The sequence below is a fragment of the Cyprinus carpio genome, chromosome B12 (assembly GCF_018340385.1).
Source record: "Cyprinus carpio isolate SPL01 chromosome B12, ASM1834038v1, whole genome shotgun sequence".
Taxonomy (NCBI): domain Eukaryota; kingdom Metazoa; phylum Chordata; class Actinopteri; order Cypriniformes; family Cyprinidae; genus Cyprinus; species Cyprinus carpio.
Genome location: NC_056608.1, coordinates 8,585,929 through 8,610,775, shown reverse-complemented (window position 1 = coordinate 8,610,775; position 24,847 = coordinate 8,585,929). Strand labels below are relative to the sequence as shown.

General features: G+C 37.2%; 1 protein-coding gene across 1 annotated transcript in view; it reads right to left on the bottom strand.

Moving 5' to 3' along the window:
* Positions 1-1,084: 1,084 nt before the first annotated feature.
* Positions 1,085-24,847, bottom strand: part of LOC109062250 (glutamate receptor ionotropic, delta-1-like) — a 420,176-nt gene continuing 396,413 nt past the window's right edge. Inside the window, exons 14-16 of the mRNA XM_042735188.1 lie at positions 18,765-18,931; positions 8,232-8,472; positions 1,085-3,304 (exon numbers count right to left, since the gene is read on the bottom strand). Coding sequence (XP_042591122.1) covers positions 2,888-3,304; positions 8,232-8,472; positions 18,765-18,931 — 825 coding nt within the window. The 3' untranslated portion in view covers positions 1,085-2,887. The remainder of the gene's footprint in view (positions 3,305-8,231; positions 8,473-18,764; positions 18,932-24,847) is intronic.

Below are 24,847 nucleotides of genomic sequence, written 5' to 3'. Positions count from 1 at the left end.
TTGTTGCCGTTGAAACCGTCTAAACAGTATAGAACTCCACATCAATAGTTCTATACTGCCATCTGTTGGCGCAGTTGTGTAACTTAGAGAACAACATTTGGTCACAAGAAAAATAAGTCATGATAATGAGAAAACAACTTTTGTTATGTCGAGATCACAAAAAAAATAAGTTGTGATAACGAGAAAACAAGAAAGAAAAATATATACTAATGCATGGCCACTTTGAACTTCTGTATTGTAGAGATACTTGCCTCAGTAACAAAATTATTTTTTTCTTTGTGAACCGGGCACAAGACAAATCTCTCTTCATAAAAAAGGATAGTGCTGGTCTTTGATTATGATTTGGTAAGCCACATTCAAAGCCGCTGTAAAATACTCTATAAACACAGACCTGTGATCTCTTTACATCAGTCTTGCATTGTATAAAAGCAATAAGCCTTGTGAAACTGTGATTTATAGTTACAGTTAAACTGGTGTTCCATTCTGTGCTTAACAATGCCCCTAAACTGTTTTAAAATCATTATAAATCACAACTTATTGCTTCATTACACAATTTGTAAACTGTGTATGTGTGTGTGTGTATTTATGGTTTTCAGTGATAAAATGCACTGTTTAGTTAATTTGCATATGAACAGTATCTCATGACGTGGCTTCAGGTTAATTTTGCAATACATATTTATATTTATTTTAAATTTGGTTAAAGTTACTAACATCACCACAATGAATATGGGAATAACATATGCTGTTGAGAAGATATTTGGTATGTCACTGCAACAAATACAGTATGGTCTGACTACATCCAACAACTATTTCAGGGAATTTTCCTCATCACACTGTGAACTGTCCTACTACATCTGATGAGCCTTGAACTAATTTAATTTCTGATGTTCTTAGACAGGTCCAAAAATATGAAACACAATACTCTGGAACACAAATGGTACAAAAGTATGAAGAAAGAAAAGATACTTAGGTACAAAATTTTGGCAATTATAATGATGATTATGTACTTTATCTTCATTTTTATCCAACAAACATCAGTATTTCACCAAATTACAACTGAAAAATTACTGAAGCATCAATCAAACAATGTAAACCATATTTCTTTATTAAAGATTAATAAACTCCAAGCAGCATATTCATAAATAAAATAAGAGTCTCCCTTAGATGTAATGTTACAGACTATGCTATGATACTGTTATATTTCATGAAATATTGGATGTTTTTTTCTGAAATCAAAGGGGCACAAGTGTAAGGCAGTGAAGACACTTAACCCTACAAATTACACATCCTTACCACCACTGTCGGCATCTCAAAGCCACAGGTTGTGTTACACGGTGAAATATATCACTTTGGTTCACATTAGTAACTACTTGGACTTGTACAAAATATACAGGACACAACCTTATGAGTTATGACTGACAAGCATGTGCAGGGTGAAATCTTCTTGGAAACTGGTCTATGTGCTCCACACTGACAAATGTCCTTTTCTTTGTGAGCTGATGAATGGCAGATTTCAGAGGGTCTGTGGAATGGCAACAGGTAAATACATACAGGTAGCTATAAATGGAGTAAGTGTATAAGGTTATTCTGGTTTAGGTCACTAACATAACACAGTTGAGATTCATAATTGGTCCGAACCTCCTGAAAAATGATCAAAAAACAGCATGTAAAAAGAAATGTAAAGTTTAATTGTACAGTAAAAATAATTCTTATGTGTGTTTGGACTATTTAGAATTGCCTACAAGAGATGTTTGTCCAGTTGTGGGCATACCAACATGGCTTCATTTACACCAATCACATACAGTATCCCCTTGCAGCTCATTAGGAAAAACAAAATCACAACATGTAAATTATGAAAATCATTTCATATACAAGTTTTTTTTTTTGTCTACATACTCTGTGTGAGGTGTTGTACAGTTGTACAAAAAAAGAAAAAAAAAAAGTTTTGGCAGAATATCAGAAAAGCAATGATAATACAGCTGTTTTACAAATGACAGCATGAACTGGTGTAAAATGTCTTTGATGTGCGACAAATAAAAGTGACGCTGTTATGTTTCTGGAATTTGAATGTTCTCTCTTGGCTGGTTGTGCTCACAGATTCATAGTCTCAAAATTGTCTGAGAACACAGTTAAAACTAAAAAAAAAAACAAAAAAAAAAAACATCAAAGCAAAACAAAATAATAAACTTTTGTCAGTGCTGTTGCCATGATTGCAAAGTTTTAACTTGTCTGACTAGCCATTTCTGAATAAGTCACTGCTATACTATTTTGAAGGGTTAGCCTTTGCTTGTTCAGTAAACCTATAAACAACATCAACTCATTGCAAGCACATAAATCTATATCAGAAATCAGAAAAGGAAGCAAAATTAAAATGGCCTCACTGTTTGCAGGTTGAAGAAGGTTTATGACTGAAAAGGGGTGCATAATTATCAGCATTCAGTTTTTGAGTTCCTTCAGCCGTGTATGATCATCTAGTAACAAAACATGGAGAGACATCTTTTATTTCGGCACTTAGAAAACAATCACAATGAATTTGAGTCTTTACCCATAGAGAACAAAATTCACAAAGCCATTCAAACAGTCGTTTTGAACTATTTTTATATATGTCCTTTTTTGTTGTTCATTTGTTTTTGTAACTCAACTTCAAAAAATTGAGAATATTCAAAATACACTTTTACTTACTTTTCTCTTTCAGTATTTACAAATATGTACAAGAAAAAAATGATTTCTCATGTTTTCATTTTTTTTTTCATAATAAAAATCTCTACATACAACCAACCCTCCCCCTTCCCCTTCTTTTTACACTGCCACAGTTTCCAAAGCTTCAACTGCACCTCGGCTTTCTTCCTTTGAAAAGCAATTGAGGCAGCCCATGGTGACGATGGCCTTAGATGGATGTACTATGCTCAATAGCTTCTGGGATGGGTCCTCCTGGTACTGACTGGTAGGACATTGGCATGGGCGTCTTGGCGGGACTCTGTCGGAACAGGCCCCCGTTGGGAGCCCTGTGTTTGCATTGGATGGAGGGCATGGTGGAGCTGCTGAGAGGAAGGGTTAGGGTGCTGCCAGGACCCTGGGCCAGTGTCCGGCCCACCCCATGAGCTTGCTCCGGGAGGAAGGTGCTCACAGACAGGCCCGTGCCCGGGTAGTCTCGCACAGCCTCCCGCTGCTGGCTGGGCGGCATGCTGCCGATGTCCAGGGCAGAGATCTCGATAGATGGTGCGGGGATCTGCTTGTGTGCCATGTCCTCGTCCAAAAGACTGTTCATACGCCGATGCACCTGTTCCAGGTTCACCTCCTTGTCCTAGAGAGGGTGAGAGAAGAAAGGAGGGACAGAGAGGCTGAGATCTGCTGGTTCCAGGATCGGATTTTTGCTTTTAAGCTCCATGCAAGTAAGGCTTATTTGAGTAACTGCAGGGTGTGTTGCGAATTTACTAAGAAGAACCAATTGGAAAGTTCAGAGAGCAGAAAAGTGTTTGAAAGAGAAGTTTTATAGAATGTGCACCTTGAAATCAAATTTGGCCAGTGGTCATGTAAAATTATAATACTCGAGTGACACTAAACCTGCCATTACAATTAACATCCAAAACAAATCAAGCACTTTAAAAAACCTTAATTTGAATTTAATAATTTAAAATAGTATGTACAGGAATTATGATTGAAGTTTTTTTTTTTTTTGGGGGGGGCTTATATTGTAATGTAAGTATATGCTGCATTCTGTGGTAAAATTACTTACGATTTTTATTAGTTTATTTATCGTTGTTTATTTATTTATTTATTATTTTTTAAAATACCATAATTATTCTCTTGTACCACAATGTAAAACATAAAAATGTTAAACCACTGCATTATGAAAATAAAAACTATGAGAAAATTAGGTCCAGGTGAAAAGCTAATGTTGCTTCCATAAATGATCCTCCCCACAGATCCAGATTTTATATAAATTACACTGGTATTATTATTATTATTATTATTATTAGTAGTAGTAGTAGTAGTAGTAGTAGTAATAGTATAGATTTATATGAATTCAGAAGACTTGAAATCCATGAATTTGCAATATATTTCTATAAAGATGTATTTAATTAATTAATCAATGAATTAATTTGCAATTATTTTTGTTATAAATGAATTATTATTACAGTACATTTATGTGCCTGATACATGCTTTATATTGTTGAGAATTGGTTAGGTTTTCGGTAGGTGTGAGCTTATGAGCTCAGATAATGTATATGCAAATAATTTATTATTCTTTACAAAAATACAAGGTGTACATTTTAACAAGCAAAATAAATATATTTTAAGAAACTAGCTTGGTGAGCATAAACAAATATTGATGCCCTTTGTGTAGAGAATGGCTGACAGTGGTTAAGAGCAGTTGCTTATCAACATGTGTTAAATAAGACAAATGACCTGAAAACAGCAACTTCATCTGTAAATGTTTCCTCTAGGAATTAAGTTCAGAGTATATATGGACCAAACAATAAAACTATTACATTGTAGGAAAAAAAAAATGAAAATAGAGAGAAGATTAGTCCATTGCTTGAAAACTATTTGAACTTATTAAACTGAGTAATTCAAAGCCTAGGTGGAGAGACCTAACTAGCCCATAGGTCTCACTTAATCTACAGTTTATTTTGAATATTTATTTTTTAGAATTACGCAGAAGAAATACAGATTGGCTCCAGAGTCCACCATTGTTATAGTAAGGTCACAATCTGTTACAAAAATATTATGTTAAGATCTCACAGCATCCTCAAATATGTAGATTAATGAAGCTTTGCAGCATCAAATGCAAAGGCACATTAGAGAGTAATGAAGCTTTAGGGAGGGATAGGTCAGGAGTTTTTAGGGAGGAGAATTGCAAATCAATTGCACTGGGTAAATTTGTCTGTCATGTTAGGTTGAAGCAGACTACAAATATTTCCAAGGGGATACATGCTTCCACAAATTTCCCACAATCTCATCACTGTTCAGTAATCCTATTTGTCTTAACTAATGAAGAGAGTTGGGTTACAATTTAAGGTATAATGACGCAAGATGTGTATGTATGTATGTATATATATATATATATATATATATATATATATATATATATATATATATATATATATATATATATATATATATGCAGATTTTTGCTGAAAAAAAGTGAACAAGGAAACTAAAATAAAAAATAAATAAAATAATAATAAAATAAATAAATAAAAAATAACTGAACTGCAGGAAAGTGTTTCTTTCAGACTACAGCCACCTTTTCATTGATTCCAGTGGAGAGTTGCGTAGGTACTTCAATGACTTTAGACTTTTTAGGGGTGCAGTATTTTCAGATCTGATTAGTGTATTTGAATGTGCTGAAATATGCGGGACTGGGCATTATTTGTCTAACCGGATGCAATTACTCCCAAACTAAACATGTGCACCAAGTAAGAAATTACCAATTTACTCCTCTTGTCCTACAAATAGTGTATCTATTAATTCAGTAATTTTATCATAGTCATTCAACAGATGGTAAACTGTGACTTGTAAATTGTACCCACAGTTTGCCGAAAGGAAAAGAACACAGGTTCAGAGACCTAGCTTTATCACTGCAAACATATAACAGGTGGTGAAACTACTCAAACTCAGCTTTCATGTCAACCATCATGATAATGAACAGGTTAATTTTTAAACCAAAACCTGAGCATCAAGCTTTCCAATCACCTATAAGGAGAGTGCATTATATATTTGCTTCAGGGCATGCAATAATTTCCAGCTAACCTTCTTACTTGCGTATCTTGTTAAGAATCTTAATGATTATAAAGTGTAAATCTGAGTCCTATTCTGATTGTGATATTGTGATTTTCCTTCTTGTTACAGAAGAGGAGGAAAAAAGACTGAGATGTGAAATCCAGGGCATCTGCTGCCAAACCAATGATATTTGCAATGACATTTATCCTTATGGAATCTTGTTGCTTCTATCATTGTCATGTACGCCACTAAGCAAGCACTTGATTGAATTTGATGTATCCTCACCTTTGTTTGAAGGTATGCAAATGAATCATGCATCATTTTTAACACAATTACGAGATTTCTTTAGTGTTTAGTCATTTAAATTATAGGACAATTACATAAATGCACATCACTGATTCATGAAAGAGATCCAGACTAATTAAGTCATCACTGCCACAAGTAGTGGAACTCTTATTGAAATATGTTCATAATCATGTTGCAATAGCTTACTGTCTTAACAAATAAATGCCACCAATTAAACAGCAGAAATGTGCTTAACCCTGTTTTTGATTGAACTGGAAAATCATTTATCATCATTATGTGATATTGTGCTGATCGTTTAAAAAAAAAAAAAAGAAAAGAAAAAAGAAATGCAGGAAAAGCAGAGGCGTCATTCTAAACCCAACACAATTTGGAAGATGAATCTGCTAAATGAGGCACCTAAAACACAAAATAAAGAAATAAATCTTCAATGTTAGATGGCTTCTGCATCTGGTCCAGTTAAATCCCAGCCGATCAAAAAAGAGGCCTACAATTCTATTCTGACCTGTGTCAATAGCTTCTGCTTCATCCCAGTCTCTTTCTCTGTCTGTCCAAATGTCCTTGCTCCCCTCCGATGAAGCAGTAGCAATATCATTATATGTCAATGGACCAGAAACCCTTTCCAGTCTGTAATCCTTAGCAACCTGCATGAGATCATAAACAAATGAAGAATAAATGTAAAATCGAAAATATAGAGATTAATAATTCCAATAATGAAATCCAAAAAACCTGTCCACATTGACATATAATTGCAACAGGATGTCACCCAGTAAATCACTAGGGATTATTGACTGTTTGGGGTTTGAGTTATGTTTTTGCGGTGGCTCTTTTTTTTTAAGAATATCTGAGCAGACAGAATCATGCAAGCACCCAATTTGCGCACACTTTAGTTTACGGATCCACAAAAACCCTAGTCCAGTCTATTACATACAGTTTCATTGGCAGTGGATGAGGATTTAGAAAGGCTTATAAAAAAGGTTATAAAGTCAAGAAATTATTCAGATATTTAGAAGTAGGTGATTTGAAGACTAAACACTAAAGTTAGACACATAATTGCATCATGAAGCACAATATATAACGTGTATAAAGTGGGAAGAAAGAATAAATTAAAGAGATGACCATTGCAAAGTTACCAAAGATCTAAGGAAATTTTTGGTACAGATTACTGGAAAAACATTTCTAATATTTTGCCACTGCCAAGGTGCAAGTTGCTCTGAAACAATTTTGTATTTGAGGTCTTTTTTCAGCTGAAAATGTCTGATAATCATTTGGATAATATATATATATATATATATATATATATATATATATATATATATATATATATATATATATATATATATATATATATATATATATATATAAGAGTAATATGATTTAATATGATTTAGCCTCCATAGAGAACTTCAGAATTAAAATCTTTGGATTCAAAGGAAAAAATTAATTGGTGGAATAGAGTAACTCTGTTCTAAAAGTCAGCCTAGACACTCTTCAAGGCATCATAGTCACGTCACAATGTAAAAGCCCACACAGAAGTAAGATTAGATACCTTATTTTGGTAAAAATGTAAAGCATTACTGCATTTTTTTTTTTAGAGAGAGAGAGTAGATATTTCTGAATGCAGTGCAATGAGCTCAAAAAACAAACAAACAAAAAATAACAAATTATTCCAAGCAAGTGCTGATTATGCATTCAATACTGAAAGGTGTCAATAAAATAACTTGTGTACCATGTATTTTTTGAGTATCACATTTTAACATACCAATATGCTAATTACAATATTGGAATTTAGCTCACCAAGCAGAACTATACAAGTTGCTGTCTATGTAGTGAGGTTCCATTTCAGTTAGAATGCTACCTTGGAAGGTAGCTGCCTGTTGTAGACAGTACACAGCAACTTACTAGGTTCTGAAGCAGAGCTGTTGTGTTCTAAAATGTTCTAAAATCACAGCTTATTAGTAAATGTGGCATTCTAAATTGTAAAACCTGCTTCATCAAGGGCACTGTGCACACCCCAAGCACAAATACTGTTGTTAGGTTAAGTAGGCGGGGAGACCAATTTTGATTTCATCAGGGCACACCTATAACTGTGTATACTGGAGCTCGACTAAATCGGGGCTCGCGTCTGCTGCGGGATCCTTAAAGTAGAGTGTGGCAGTGTCCTCTCCCTGCTCTGTCTTCCGTGCCCTGAGCTCGGTCACCTCTTTGGGCTGCTCTTGCCGGCAGCGATTGCTGTTCCACCACATTTCCAGGGCAGCCACTAGACAGGCCAGCAGGAGCCCCGCTGCTAGGATGCAGAAAACGCCGGCGAAGCTATGCAGCTTGAGCGACCGACCATCGGGTTGGGCGTTACTGTGGTTGTTGAGGTCACAGCGGCCAGTCCGAGGCCACCACTTCTGTTTCAAGACATCCAGGTCTCCTTTCTCCTGCAACTCCAGAATCCTGTGAAGGATGACATGGAATGCATTTACTTTATGTGAAGTTTTACATATGGTTGCTTCCTTTCCTTATTTATTTATTTTTAATGCAGCATGTGCATGTTAACCAGTAAGTAAATGTGTGTGTATGTTTGGGCAGGGCTGTTTGTTTGTTGACCAATGGGAGTGTTTGAGAAACTGTTTGGATGTTTTAAATTATTAGTAGTTTCCCAAAGCAAGCATTTACCCAGAACAACCAACACAATCTTACAGAAAAAAAATAATGTCTCAGTTACATATATAACCCTCATTCCCCAAAGGAGGGAATGGAGACATCACATTGGTGTCTGACAAATTGGGGATATCAATTCTTCGGCCACCAACATGACATCGAAAGTGACTGACTGAAAGAGAATGTCTCGACTACGTATGCTCCCTTTCAGTCAGTCACTCACGATGTCACTTCGGTTGACCGACAAATTGGGATATCGCTTAGATAGACCAATCTACTTCGTGCGTAAACTAAACGAGCCAATGCACATTGGCATGCAATTTTTGCATCCAGCTAACGCTGGTCTCAGCGTGATTATAAGTAGGCGGCAGGTGCACCGCATATTCAGCTTTTCACTTTGGAGCCAAGCGGTTCTATCGCTCTGTTCCTGCTTTGAGTCTGCAAGATGAATCAAACACACTCTTTGAGGGTTCTCGTGTTGGTGGTACAGCGCTTCAGCTCTGGTGGTTTTCCCGTGTCGAGTGGGTTGCACACAGCAGACTGCACTATCCTCTGTGCGCTTCAGCACACTAAAAGAGCAATTTTTCTATAAAAGCATTCATGGGTGGAACGTCTTTTTAAAGATGCCTTTCCATCTGTGCATTTCTGGATGCAGTCGATACCTTGCGCGGGGTGGTGGTCACGATTGCTGCTTCACCTGTCTGGTGAGCATGCTGAGGTGGCTTTCCCGGATGAATCATGCTCCAATTGCGGAGTTGCGGACCTGACTCCATTTCCTGCAAAGGGGCAGAGTGCCCGTGCCAATGCCTAGATCAGGGGTTCCCTCTGGTGGCAGCCGGGGGCACCCTATTTCTGTCACCGGCCGGACTGGTCTTACGGTGACGGTGAGGAATTCCCCTTCGAGGTGAACCCCTCCATCCGCAAGCGGTTCGAAACCAGTGGAGCTGTCAAGAGAGCAGACTGGACCAACCGTGAGGGTACCGCCTGTACCTTCTGCAGCTCCCCCTGATGATTGGATGTTGATCGCTGCATTGGAGGGTGAGCCAGACTTTTCTGGGGAGGAAGATCCGTCAGCACTGCCACCCTCTGGGTGGCCAGCGGTGCCGGATTCGGATCTGGAAATGATGGTTGACGAGGTTGGACGATTGGTATCTCGGGGTGATTCGCTCTGGTTCTCAGGGCTCCATCCCAGTGCCTTTCTTCCCGGAGGTGCATGATGAGCTCACTGGGTCGTGGATGGCACGTTTCACTGCCAGAAACCGCCCCACTCTCGATAGTGGTGCAGCGAGGGGGTACATGGGAGTCCCCAATGTGGAGCGGTCGGTAGCGATGCAATTGTATCCAAATGCTGCTACTACCGTTGCTTCCCTTCCGGGCTTGTAGGCATTCATCGGCTCTGATCGGCAGTGCTTATATGGCCTGTGGAGAAGCTGCCTCCACCTTACATGCTATGGCATTGTTGCAAGTGCACCATTCTAAGGCACTGAGGGACTTGCACAAGGGTGGTAACGACCCGGAAGTTCTCAAAGAACTCTGTACCGCTATGGACCTCGCACTACGATTGATGAAGGTTACGTTGTGGTCTCTGGGTCTTGCGATGTCCACTATGGTGGTCCAGGAGCACCATCTCTGGTTGTGTCTGGCCGACATGTGGGAAACGGACAAGTCACGATTCTTGAACACCCCCTTGTCCCAGACCAGCCTTTTCAGCAACACGGTGGAGAACTTTGCCCATCAGTTCTCCGCTGCCCAAAAGCAGAATCATGCCATCAACCAAATCCTGCCCCCTTGCGCAGCCCCTGTCTCCACCTGGCCACTGCAGCTGCCCCTACTCACAAAAAGCAAAAGCCTTCACCAAAACCAAATCGAGCCAGTGAAACACACACACACCAAAACCAAACCCAATCCCAAGACCAAGAGCAACCCACACTCACAATCCAGATACAGAGATAAATGTAATCCGTTCATAGGGAGATGGTGAACGCACCACTCCCTCCCCTGGAGGTGGACCGGGTGGAGAATCTCAGACCTCGCCTCGGACCGGCAACAAGATGCCTGGGCCGGGTACCTGCGTTCTTCCTCACTGCCCCACTGCAGGTGCACCTGTTGTTCCATTGGTGCCACTTGCGCAGTATCTTCTAGACTGCTTCTTTGGACTTTCAGGCTCAGCTATGTGATTTAGTTCACCTGACACCTTACCAAGTTCAAGGGCATCCACTTTTTACTTCAGTGAACATGTCAGATGCCCCACACCCCCAACCACATTGTACCCGCCCCTGTCTTGCGTGTAGAGATCACAGTCCTGCTGGTGAAGGATGCGATAGAGCTGGTTCCTCCAGCCGATATGAGGATGGGGTTTTACAGCCCCTACTTCATTGTACCTAAGAAAGGTGGTGGGTTGAGACCCATCTTGGATCTGTACCTTTTGAACCGGGCCCTTCAGAGGCTCCCTTTCAAGATGCTCACGCAGAAGTGCATCTTCAGGTGCATCCGTCCCCAAGATTGGTATGCAGCGATCGACCTGAAGGATGAGTACTTCCAAGTGTCGATCCTTCCATGCCACAGGCCATTCCCACGGTTTGCATTCGAAAGATGGGCATATCAGTACAAGGTCCTGCCCTTCGGGCTGTTCCTGTCACCCTGTGTCTTCATGAAAGTTGCGAAGCCAACATTCCTCTGAGAGAACAGGGCATTCGCATTCTCAACTACCTCGATGACTGGCTTATACTCACTCAGTCTCAGGATCAGTTGTGCGAACACAGGGACTTGGTGCTCTCATGCCTCAGCCTGTTGGGCCTTCAGGTCAACTGGGAAAAGAGCAAACTCTCTCCGATGCAGAGGATCTCTTTACTTGGTATGGAGTCGGACTTGGTGGAACAGAACAGACAGCACGCCTCACTCAGGAACGTGCTCAGTTGGTGTTGGACTGCTTGAATACGTTCAGGAGGAGCAGGATGATGGCCCCACTGAAACAATCCCAGAGGCTCTTGGGGCATATGGCAGCTGCAGCAGCAGTCACGGCATTGGGGCTGCTCCATATGAGACCACTTCAGCCCCGAGGTGGGCGTGGCAAAGCGGCACTCACCAGGTCCATATTTAGAGACATAAGTGGATCCCATATGTGTAGTACACGGTATTGCCTCAGAGCCTGTGTTTCCCCGGCAGACTTCTGCCAATTCTAAGAGGGTTACAATCACCTCCTATTTTCCATATGCACCTAACGGTTGTTCATATGTATAATAGCTTTCAGAAACCTGCTTCGGAAAGGCTGGGCTTCCACAGCGTTCCTGTTCCAAGTGGAGCGGGTGCATTTTCCCAGTGTTATCCAGTCTTACTGAGAAGGTAGTGCCATAGTAGCGGTGGCGGGTCTTCTTGTGATGAGTCCTGGCCTGCACCAGAAAATAGGGGCACAGGTGGCTTTCACAGGACACTGGAAGGGGCAGTCGCCATGGCCCTTTGGTAGGGATCCCAATTCATCGGTCATCCGACATGACATCAAGAGTGACAGACTGAAAGGGAACGTCCCGTCGCCACAGCTCCTGTACCACAGCTGAGCGGCTGGGTCACCAGCTCGGTTCCTCAGTGAAAACCTTAATATGCGGTGCACCTGTTTCCTACTTATACTCACGCTGTGATGAGTGGTAGCTGGATGCAATAATCGCATGCCAATGTGCGTTGATAGCAATCTTTCCTTAGAAAGCCACGTTTCTAGCATTTTTAAAACTGCATTTTTCCATCTCCATGTGTTTATGACCTCAAGGTTAGATTATTGTAATGCTTTATTGGGTGGTTGTTCTGCAGGCTTAATAAACAAACTCCAGCTAGTCCAAAGTGCAGCAGCTAAAGTTCTTACTAGAACCAGGAAGTATGACCATATTAGCCCAGTTCTGTCAACACTGCACTGGCTCCCTATTAAACATCGTATAGATTTTAAAATATTGCTTATTACTTATAAAGCCCTGAATGGTTTAGCACGTCAGTATTTGAACAAGCTCTTGTTACATTATAGTCCCCCACGTCCACTGTGTTCTCAAAAGTCTGGCAATTTGATAATACCTAGAATATGAAAATCAACTGCGGGCGGCAGATCCTTTTCCTATTTAACTCCTAAATGCTGGAATAACCTACCTAACATTGTTTGGGAGGCAGACACACTCTTGCAGTTTAAATCTAGATTAAAGACCCATCTCTTTAACCTGGCTTACACATAACACACTAATACGCTACTAATATCCAAATCCGTTAAAGGATTTTTAGGCTGCATTAATTAGGTAAACCGGAACCGGGAACACCTCCCATAACACCTGATGTACTTGCTACATCGTTAGAAGAATGGCATCTACGCTAATATTAGTTTTTTTGTTGTTTAAAGTGCTATATAAATAAAGGTTTACCACTTTGGTCCATGTATCTTTTGGTCATTTGATTTTTAATTTAATATTGAGTGTAGAAAATGAGAAAAAGACTTTTTTTTTATTTCTTTGCGAAAAACGAAAAACAAGAATTCAGCTTAATTTTTTGTTTTTCGTTCAGGGGTAGAAAAATGAATAAACAGCTTGAATATTCATTTTCTACACGTGGGCGGGAGTTAAATGTCCCTTTCTGCTGATTGGTCATCCAAAGATCAAACCATGCTGTCATCGGTCCTTCTGCAGTTCTGCATGGCAGAATACTAGTCCTCTGCTGCTGCAGTTGTAGGGATCCTTAACCTGTTTTATTGCAACTACATTAACTCTTTTTTTGCCTCTGTAGTGGACATTAAATTTTAGCGAATTTCTCTGAAACTGTACATGCCACATTTTTCAGCCTGGATGTCATGTACAGAGCACATTCAGGGCTTTCCAGAAATACAAAATGATTGGCTGTTTCACTATGAACACTCCCTCTCCTTGGTTTTTACCTGTACCTGACTGTACATCCTTATAGAAATATGATAATATTTTGTAATTATAATTTAAATCTGATTAACTTTCAAATAGTTTGTCATAAATCAACAGGACATCATTTTACACATGAAGAGTTCGGTTGCAAAACGCGATAAACGCCATTTTTTGACATTTGGATTTTATTATTGGAAATCACTGTTCAGATGTACCTTAATCTATGTGTGAATTGCTGCCATAAATAAGATTTAAGAATATACATTTTAAGCCTACTACAAAATGTATTTTTTCACAAAATGCGATATCCGCCAGCCCAGTTTCATTACAAAGTGCGATATAACGGTTAAGCTATAGAACCTTCAGGATGCTGCGCAAGCTCAGGATGTCACGCGAGGAGAGAGTCACCGCCGGTGAAGTGCTCCGAGTTTGCTCAGTGATTTAACGATAATATCAAAACAAAAAAACATATATTTTTAAAAAGAGGATTCAATAGGCTAACTAAAAAACGTTTACCATTTTATTGTTTATACTGTAGGCGAGCTGTCAGTCACGTAGGCTACGTCACTGATCAGACCCAAGAAAATACACACACACACACACACACACACACACACACACACACACACACGCACACACACAAAAAAAAAAAAAAAAAAAAAACATTGATTCACTAGCTTTTCTAAATGGTATTACAGTAGTAGAATATAGCCTAAGGTGGATATATAGCGTTTTGCAAAAAAATAATAATAATAAAAAAAAAAATGTTATGTTGTGTATGTTCTGGCCAAAACTAACTCAGAATCGTATTATTATTAATCAATCTTTGTATATACTATTCCATATATTTATGATGTATTGTTTTTTTTAACCAATTTAAGATGTTTGACAATATTAAGATAAATATGTTGCATTTTGGCACGGTTTTTGACTTATTTATGAACTATTTATGGACATAAAATTAAATAAAAAATATCCTGGATTTGAAGAATATTGTGTCCCTGGCCTTCACTGAGCTCAAGTAATAGTTTAATGTACAAAAAATTGTGAATGAACTTGACTGTTGATGTCTTAAATAATAATGCCAAATAACCAACATTTCTCAAAATGGATATATCTCGTTTTGCAACGAAACTCTACACATGTTGACTGTAGAGGACACCAGGACTAAAAGCATGTTTACTGAATTATGCATTTTGGGAGACAAAAGAATTGCATAGGAAAACAAATTATATAGCAATATTCTTATGAAATAGTAGATATTCTTATGAAAATCTGGCCAATTACTCCTATTATTACACTTCTTTTTTCAACATGCTGTTCCAACAAGCACTTTAATGTGCAAATTAGATACAGTGTATAGATAACGTTGTGCTTAATGGAAAACCAGTTTATGGACTTTTTGAACACATATTGTATAAAGCAAAATGGTATATCAAATCATTTTGTTATATATTTTATAACATAGTTGAGAACCATCCTTAAAGTTTGGTATAAACAAAATCCTGAAACCTAAAAATTGATTGATTTACAAAAACAAAAAAACAAAACAAAAAAAATCCCATTGTTTTTGCCTTTTCATGTCTATTCTTGTCATTTTATTTTTTTAGAAAAACTCAGTTCTGGTGTTCTCTACAGAGGATATAGCGTAACATGAATAAAATATCTTTTTTCAAAAATTTTCTTTTACCCTTTTTTTCTCTCTTAAACTCTAAACAATGTAATGACATAAAAAATACAAAATTGACAAAGCTTTTTATTTCTGGTTCTCAGGAGGATAAGGGTAAAAATTTAACTATAATAAAATATAAAAGTAAATAAATAAATAAATTGTATTATTTACAAATTACAAATTGAGACAGTTACCTATGGCTATGAAATAAATTATACAGTTGTCTGATTGATTTTATAGTCTCAAGCATTCAGAAATCATGCAAAAGAAAATTAAGTAGTTTTACTATGATAAAACCAGGCCTTTGAATCACTTTGCAGGCATTTGTAATAACATGTAATGTACAAAAATTGTTTATTTTTTATTAGCCTACATTATGTATTTTAACAGCCTTATTAACCAATCATTATTGCCTCATTGTTTTTATATTTTAAGTCATTTGAAAGGCTATTGTTGGCTTAGGTCTGTTTTTAATAACCACAAAAAATGATCATCTTAATACTTCTTTGTAAATTATTATATTAAAGTAACAAAACGTTGGTTAATTTGCGGTTACCAAGGCTACAAGAATGATTTTTGGTGTTATTTGTGTTAAAACCATGGCTGATTTTCATAAAGGAACATGGAAACACAGAGAGAACATTAGATGCATTGGTGATGGTGAAAGTATTTCCAACATTAAAACATGTTATTAACGTCAACGGCCAACACGTTTCACAGGATTATGAATGTTATACACGGGCTTCGTTTTCATCTTTTCTTTCTTTCTTTCCTTTTTTTGTTTTGTTTTGTTTTGTTTGTTTTCTCTGCAGCGGATTGCTTATGTCTTTTCACTGGCATAGATGTCCATCCATCAGTTATGATCATTTGCATTCAGCAGCAAACATGAGGTGCGAGCGGTCGCGAGCGCGGATGGGGGAATGGCGCGTCAAGTTCTTTTTGTTTTGAGCAACTGGGATGGTACCCCCCCCGGGAGTTGGTGCCCTACGCAGACTGCATACAGGGAGTGGTGGTACTGAAGCTGTTTTTTCTATATATTATTCTATATATTTTATATTTCTACCCCTGTATGAAAAACGAAAATTTAAGCCTAATTCTTGAGAAATTAAAGATCAAATGACCAAAAGATACACGGATCCACTTTAAATTGCCATAAGATTGGACCAACTTGCAACCACCTAGCAACCTATCCATAACACCACTGAAAGTGCAGGGCAATGCCTCACTAAACACCCAGTGTTTTGCACAGGCAAACACTACATACTTATTCTTTAGAAAATCTAGTTATTTTTGTAGTTCTATTTGTTGCCACTAGATGCACAGAAATCATTTAAAGTAGCTAACCTTAAGCAGAAATGTTACTTGGTTAAATGTTTTATACATTTTATACCTTTGCTGGGGGAAAAAAAGAGGAGAGTAAATACATTTAAGAAAAAAAAAGTATATGTATGTATGTATGTATGTATGTATGTATGTATGGTATATATATATATATATATATATATATATATATATATATATATATATATATATATATATCATATATATATATTATCTGAAGTAATATATATATATATATATATATATATATATATATATTGTAACTGAAGTAATACAGGTTTTTTAGACTCTTCAGTGTAAAATGTCACATACAGAAACATGCAATATGACAAAAATATGACAGTGGTATAGAGAACAGATAATGATGGGCCACAAAGCAAAATAGTAAGATGAATTCTTCACTTAAGAGGATATGACATTACGGTTCACTGTGTAATAACCTGCTAGCTCCCTTAGAATGCATTTTCCCATTTGCCCGAATGATTTTTCTTTCTTTCTTTTCTTTTTTTTTTTTTTTAGATTTTTGCCATTCTTTTCTAAGAAGACAGAGTGTAGATAGGAAAGTAGAGGTGAGTATGGGGGAGTGGGATCACGGCCTAATTTCACAATATTGTTAGCCTACCTTGAGCTAAAATAAATATTTTATATATATATATTAATTAATTAATTAAATTAAATATTGTTTATAATTACAACTAATTACATTAGAATATTTACATTTACATTACATTTACATTACATTTTTTTCTTGTGTTTGGACATGAGTTTGTAGTTTGTTGTAACCATTTGTACAGTTTGTAGTCTTTTTTAGTTTCATTTCTGTTTTGTTGCCCTTGATTGTGTCCCATGTCTCCTCGTTTATCTTGTGTATTTAAGCCCTGCCCTGTGTTCAAAATCACCCCCTATAACCTTATTAACTATTCCATATATTAATCCACTAATACAGTCCAGCTGAAGGAGTGAATAAAAACCACTGTGAGAATTTGGATACTGAGTGTGATGGAAGGGCTGCTGCTATTGCATAGTTTGTGCTTGCTGTTTAATAATCATTAGAAAACTTTGTAAACTGGCACCTCCAGTAGTAATAAAAATATTTTGAAATCTTGAAATCGGTCATGGAAACTAGCATGTATAAACCTCTATTAAATTACGCTGTACAGTTACAATTATATCAGTAATTGGACCAGCAATTTGGAAAGTGTGGATGGATGGATGATTCAGCTGCATGCACCATCTTCTGGCGAGGCGAAGGAATTAATTCGTCACAACCCTCACAGTGCATTATGGGTATTGTCTAGCTGTTGAGTTGTACACTCGTTATTGTGTTGCATTATGGGATTGAATGAGTGCACTCGATAATATCCACTATGGTTTCAGACACCACTACAAATGGTTTTCCCCTCAAATAGTGATTTACCTATTTAGAGGTATAGGTGGTGTTTCATGGTCACCTGTTCTGTAACACTAGACAAGAGCTATGTCCAAACACAAGGCAAAACATTTGACGCTGGGTATTGCTGGTGGTTGGGTCATGCTTATATATTCTAGATAGATCAATACAGAGTAAGTGAGAAGGCAACCAAAGACCATTACCCAGCTTAAGAAAATCCAAAGGCAATGCAATTCAACAATCTTAATTGGTTACAAGTGATTATGTAGAGCTTTAAACAGTCTGCTGGCATCTGTTACATTCACAAAGGGATCAATTTGTAATGCATGTAAAGCTAAACATAAAAAACAACTGGTAATGTTAAATCAAGGCTTTGTGGGTAATAAAGAATGGTTGTGAACTGTGGGAGATTCAAAGTTCCTGTGACATTGTGAGTCATTTATGTGGTAACTGAAGCAGGTTAATGAAAAACATTTGAAACATGTCTGCAGAATCTTAAATGGTTTTGCATGTTATTACTACAGGCATCTCTTGAAATCACACACCAAACAACAAAATATATATTACATAGGAAATACATGAAATTCAGATAAATATTTTGCCTCATTCACTTTTTGTATGACACATGGATTTTTGCAGTAGCTAGAGTACTCTACACCATACAGCTTCCCTAAAGGACGGTCAACTTAAAATAATTATGACAATAGCTTTTGCCTGAACAACAGATAATCCTTACACCAGCTGCATGTTATTTTTTAAGAGGTGAAACATATGTTTTAGCTGGGAGACAAGCAATACACACTTTTGGGAGATGAGGTCTCGGTAAGGACTCCCATGCTGCATGGCGATGCCGTAGCCTTTGCTGCTCATGCTGTTGCCAGCTACAGTGATGGTGCAGTCATCATCTGTCAGTGCTGCATACTCCACCACGGCCATGTCCCACAAAAACGCGTAAGGTCCTTTTTTGGCCTGCAAAAAAAAAAAAAAAAAAAAGAATTATAAAAATAAATAAATAAATCTTAAGATTCAATTTAAGAGAGTTTTCTGACCAACACGCTTGAATAATTATCTTTTAATGTGTGTTGTGATTGCAGTATAAAGGCCAGTTCACACCTTAAACAATAAATATACAGTATTAGTGTTAAAGGGGTCATATGATAAAAAGAACATTATTTTGTGTATTTGGTGTAATAAAATGTGTCTATGTGGTTTAAGGTTCAAAAAACACATTATTTTCCACATAATGTACATTATTGTTTCTCCTCTGAAACGCATCGTTTTTTACAAAGCTCATCGGTCTGAAAAGCGAGGTGTGCTCTGATTGGCCAGCTATCCAGTGCGTTGTGATTGGCCAAATGTTTCAAGCGTCTGAATGTTACATCCCTCAGCATATACTGTTATGGCGTGTCCTGGTCAGAACACTGGCATGACAGGACAAAAACAATAAAACCCCTTACAAACGAGGCAGTTGTTGCATCCAGTGGGGACATTATTATTGATTATAATGACTTATACTGTCTTTTTACGCGTTGCATTGCATATTGCGCTGTGTAAACATAAAACAATGTCTGCATTTGTGATCGGAGAAACGACAAACAATAAGTGCTACTCTCCACTGCTCAAAATTCGCGTTTGAATTTTTAGTAGCAAATCCTTTACATATGTAAACCTACTTACATATCATGAGTCAGAAGCACCAGACTGTCCTTGCAAAGAGAGAGGAATGGACAGGGGCTTGAGTGAGGAACAACTGGGGGCTTGAGTAAGGAAAGGCCCGCGGCTTGAGTGAGCGGCAACCAGCAGCTATATCAAACAAGGAGCAGAGTAATCCACGAATCAAAAACCGGGAGTTGCGGCAACCACATGTGACTACCCCATACTGAACTAAACAAAACAGAGCTTCTCCATGAAATGGCAGCAGTGGCAAAAGCGAGAATAAAAGGTACACCTTTTTTCTTTGCATGAAGATTTGGGCGGCGTTATGCAAATATTCGCACATAGTGACGTAGAGATGTGGGGGCGTGTTAGAACGAGCCGTTTTAGGGGGGCGTGGACAATTATTAACTTTTATAAAGAATATCTCTATGGATTTGAGACTTTAGTCTTTGCAGCTTCACAGATCTTCTTCATGCACCAAGAGATTTTAACACTCCAAAGAGAAAGGAAAAATTGAAATCGCATCATATGACCCCTTTAATTGTTTAATATAAATGTGTGTTGTAGCTCTCTAGTCTGCCGCTTTAAATGCTCAAGCTAGATTGCAGAGTGGATTCTGATTAGCTGTGAATATTTATGTCCTTCAAAAATAAATAAATAAATAAATAATAAACAATAATGATAATAATAATAATAATAATAATGATAATAATAAAATATTCTAATAATATCATTCTTTTGTGTCATTATCGCCATAGCTGTGTGGACATCCCAGTTCTCATAGGATTAGAATGATTATCAAAATTGCATAACCATTGTGACAGGTAGCAATAAAATGGACCATTATTTATCCTCTACAGTTATTATTGTTTCAGTGTTTTATCATTGCAATCACACTCTGGAGGCTAATCTTGACTAATCTATTAAGTTCTTTCTCGTTAAAAGGAGCTTCATTGATCAAAACCGGCCTCATTGGCCGATTCAAAGGATTTCACATCCTTAACTCATTATGCACTCTAAAAGTTTCTTCACAAACTCCTTTAGTCTTCCTCTTTGATCTTTTCAAAGTTGTTTCTTTGATTTTCTCAAGAACTGACACTGAATGTCCGTTGTTCATTTCAAAAGGGTACATTAAGAACTTTTAAAAGATGACTTGAGAGAAAAGCATCTTTTATAGACAATCTGTCATCAATGCTAAATGTTAACAACCGATACTAAATGGAAAATAATTCCCCTGCAGTCTACAAGGTAATGCTAGTGCTAGTCAACTAAAAATATAAAATGTATAAAAAGTAATTAAGACAAAAGTTAACCAGTAATTAACTAAATTAGCAATGCTTCTTTAGCCAATGTCTTCTATAAAAAATGTCAGTATAGAACACAGCAGTGGTGGAAAGAGTACTAAAAATTTGTACTTAAGTACAAGTCCTGTTACATTGCTAAATAATACTCAATTACAAGTAAAAGTACTGGTGTCAAAAAAGTACTTAAGTAAAAGTACAAAGTACTCCTCTCAAAAATTACTCAGAGTACTAATTACTAGTTACTTTTTAGACAGTGATATTTAATTACCAAAAAATATTCATATCAAAGACCTATGTGGATAATAGCAACTTTGAACAAAAACCAACTTTTATCTTATTGTCAAAGTATGTGAATTAGTGGTCATGATACAGGAATTTCTAACTTCAGTACCTTGGTTGAATAGGAGTGGTAAAAGGGGTCCTATCATGCTCTTTTATAAAGTCTTGATTTCATTTTGGCAGATGTACTAGAACATGCTCTCATGCTTGATGGTTCGAAAAACGCATCATTTTTCACAATTTACATTATTACAATACCCTTCTCCCCAGCCTGGCACAAACAGCTCGATTAGTTCTGGGTTTGATGAAGGCCCACCTTCCAAAAAACGAAACGTGTTGTAATTGGTTAGCTGTCCCAGTGCGTAGTAATTGGCGAACAGCTCAGACGGTGTTTCAGTACTGCCCCGCCCCTTGCCAAAGCAGCAAGTTCTGTCTGCTCCAGTATAGTTATGATGGCATCAATATTGTCATATCAATTTGAGCCGGATTCAGACCCTGAGAATATTAAACAAGAGGATCACACAGAACCTTTGCACGCACGGATATTGCAGGACATATTAGAGTGGTAACATTATTGTTATTTTTTTTGGCTAAATCACGTTTTAGATAGGATGTCAAAAACTGCTTAAAAACAACTGCATTGACTATGTACAGATAAACCAGCACTGTAATGTCTCATGACTCCCCTAAAAACTTGACACTACAGCAGCACTTTCTTTGTCGTCGTCTTGTCTGATCCACTCAGCCAAGGATTCGAACCATGACCTCACCCCTCCCCCCCAACCAACCATTTCCATAGGTTTATTTTAATGATATTCTAATGGGTTGTTTTGTGACATCACAAACCCCGGAAAACAACGTTGTAGTTCAAACTAGCATCTTTAAAAAGTACTTTAAAAGGGAAAAATTAAAAATGAAATATCTCCCTTTGTAGTCAACTTTGAGATTTATAACTTTGTAGATCTTTTTTATGCCCAAACATACACACTACACACTGACTAAAATAAAAAATACAAATAAAAAGCAAAATAGGACCCCTTTAAGAATATCTGCTTGTTACGACTGCCATCTTGCTTCACCACTTCTGGGTCCTAACGCTCTGCCAGACGCCCCCTCAGAAAACAACAAACTGTGTGCATATACACACTCATGATGTCATGTAATACTGAAAAATTATAACCCTAACCTTTTTCTCCATACTGAAATCTCAGATGGCCTGACAGTGATTCAGCTAAAATATTAGTGTCTAAAGACACTGTGAGTACGGAGACTGTAGTGTGCACAGCGAAGTTTTAAACGCTTAGCTTAAATATGTAATATTAATTAAAAAAGTGCTCATAAATGCTGCTGAGATAGTATTCTCAAGTGAAATGAGTAGAGGCTTGGAACCGGAAACAGCAGTCCTAACATCATGACTTAACAAGAGGATTCTCCCAAGCCATCAAACTGACTTCATCAGAGCAAGAACGCCATTCCAGAGCCGCAAGCGATGGCAGACTATTTTTTCTCAGTCTATTGGCTTGCATGGTTCAATTGTTCGCCACAAGACTAGTACTGTGCACTAAAAAAAGCAAAGCAAGTAGGGTTATTTTTGATTTCATAATGTACAATCATTTTCAATACAATTGGCAAAACTATCACATACTGTATATTGCCATATAGACATTTTAATATGTTTTTGTCCATCCATTTTTTTTTCAAGGCACTCATTATTTTCAAGATTTGAAATTGGTTTAATCCAAGTCCAAGTATTTTTGGATCAATTACCATTACAAAAATCTCAATCTTAAACATTTGCTCATTCTGTGTATTTGTGTCTTTAAAAATAGGGTAACTTACAGCACAAGGAAGCTTGATTGCAAACGGAATTTACAAAAAAAAAAAAAAAAAAAAAAAAAAACAAAAAGACAAGTAGGCCTACACAGTCAGTAATAAAATTATTAAACAAATGACCTCAATTCAGTTGAGGTATTCAAAATATGACAACACTGAATTTTGATAAGCAGTGATTTAAGAGCCATATACAGTAGGCCTATTTTTGTAGATAAATTGAACATCAGATGGCTTTGACCTGTAATGACTGTACAATGAAGTGATGCAGTTAGGCAGACTACGATATTAATATGTAGCCTACAAATCAGACAAATATCCTATTCAAAACACATTTCTAGCACAAATGTACGTGGTAAAGAAATTAAAGTTTCATCTTTGTTTAAAGACTTTCTGGTGCATTCCACTTACAACCAATAACATTTCTAGAAGGATATTCATCAGTCAGGTGTGGATCTATTCTGAATGTTTGATAACTTTTGACAAAGTTTAATCCAGGAGCACAGAGAAATAAATTCTACTTTAAAAGCACAGAGAGATCGCGACTGCACACAGTCTGCGCACAAGCAGTTCATTTGTATAAGTTAGTCCTATTTTGAGATATCGCATCCAGTTTTCTGCGGATTACATGACAGCGTTCTCATGTTACAAAAAGCGCTCGCCACATTTGCGCGGGAATTACTAAAATTATGCGGAATACCTGCAATCCCGCGCAGATATTCAGACTGTAATTGACAGGAGACGGATGACCGTCAAACTCACTCGGAGAGGAGAGAGAGACGCAGATTGTATCTGTGTATATTCAGATACTGTGGAAAATGAGTAATGGAACCGTGTCAGATATTTCAGTATCGGTATCAAAATATAGATATTTATGATGACACTACCATGTAGTTTGTTTCTCCAAGCTCTGAGTCCATAAATGACGCTGAGCTCCGTCACTGTCTGATCAGCTCTTCACCTGACACCTGCTGCAGCGGCGCTATTCCAGGTTCAGATATCAGCGCTTTTATTGGTCCCTTTACGATCGGATATCTTTATTGGCTGCTGAAGTGCCTTCAAAAGTTTGAATATCAATTCAAATTGTGGGCGTACTCAGTAACGAACTGTGATTTAAAAGTAATGAAGTAGATTATTTTGCTTAATTTGTACTTTAAGTACAAGTAAAAGTACAGCTTTAAAAATATACTCAAAAAAGTACAAGTACCCGAATAAACTACTTTAGCATTTACTTGGTTTTAGTTTCTGTATACTGAGATTTGTGACAAAAAATGTCAGTATAGAACACAGAAAAAATAGTTGCCTATAATAGCATTTACTTGGTTTTAGTTTCTGTATACTGAGATTTGTGATTGGATGATGAAATAAAAAATAAATAAAATAATCATTGGGAATCAAAGACCTAAAAAATCAGACCTACATCCAGTGGTGCAGTAATTACTCAAGAGCATACTGTGAATTTATCAAAATACAATTGTCAGTTAGTCCTGTTTAATGCTGAAGCAAACTACTGGCAGAGGCATATGCTTGCTCTTAAAAGGTTTTTTTTCAGAGAATGGCTATATCTGAAAATCAACTGTATAGCATATAACTACAAAATTTAATTATTTTTCATGAATTTAATTAAAATTTTTCATTATTGTGCTTTTAAAAACTTAATAAATTGCCTAGATGTCACACCTGGTTTTAGGAGCAATGAGGATTTGATAAATGGATAATAAATGGCCTAGATGTCACACCTGGTTTAAGGAGCAATGAGGATTTTGAGGTAGGATATAATCACAGCGGTTTATTTATTGAAACAAAATTCAAAAAC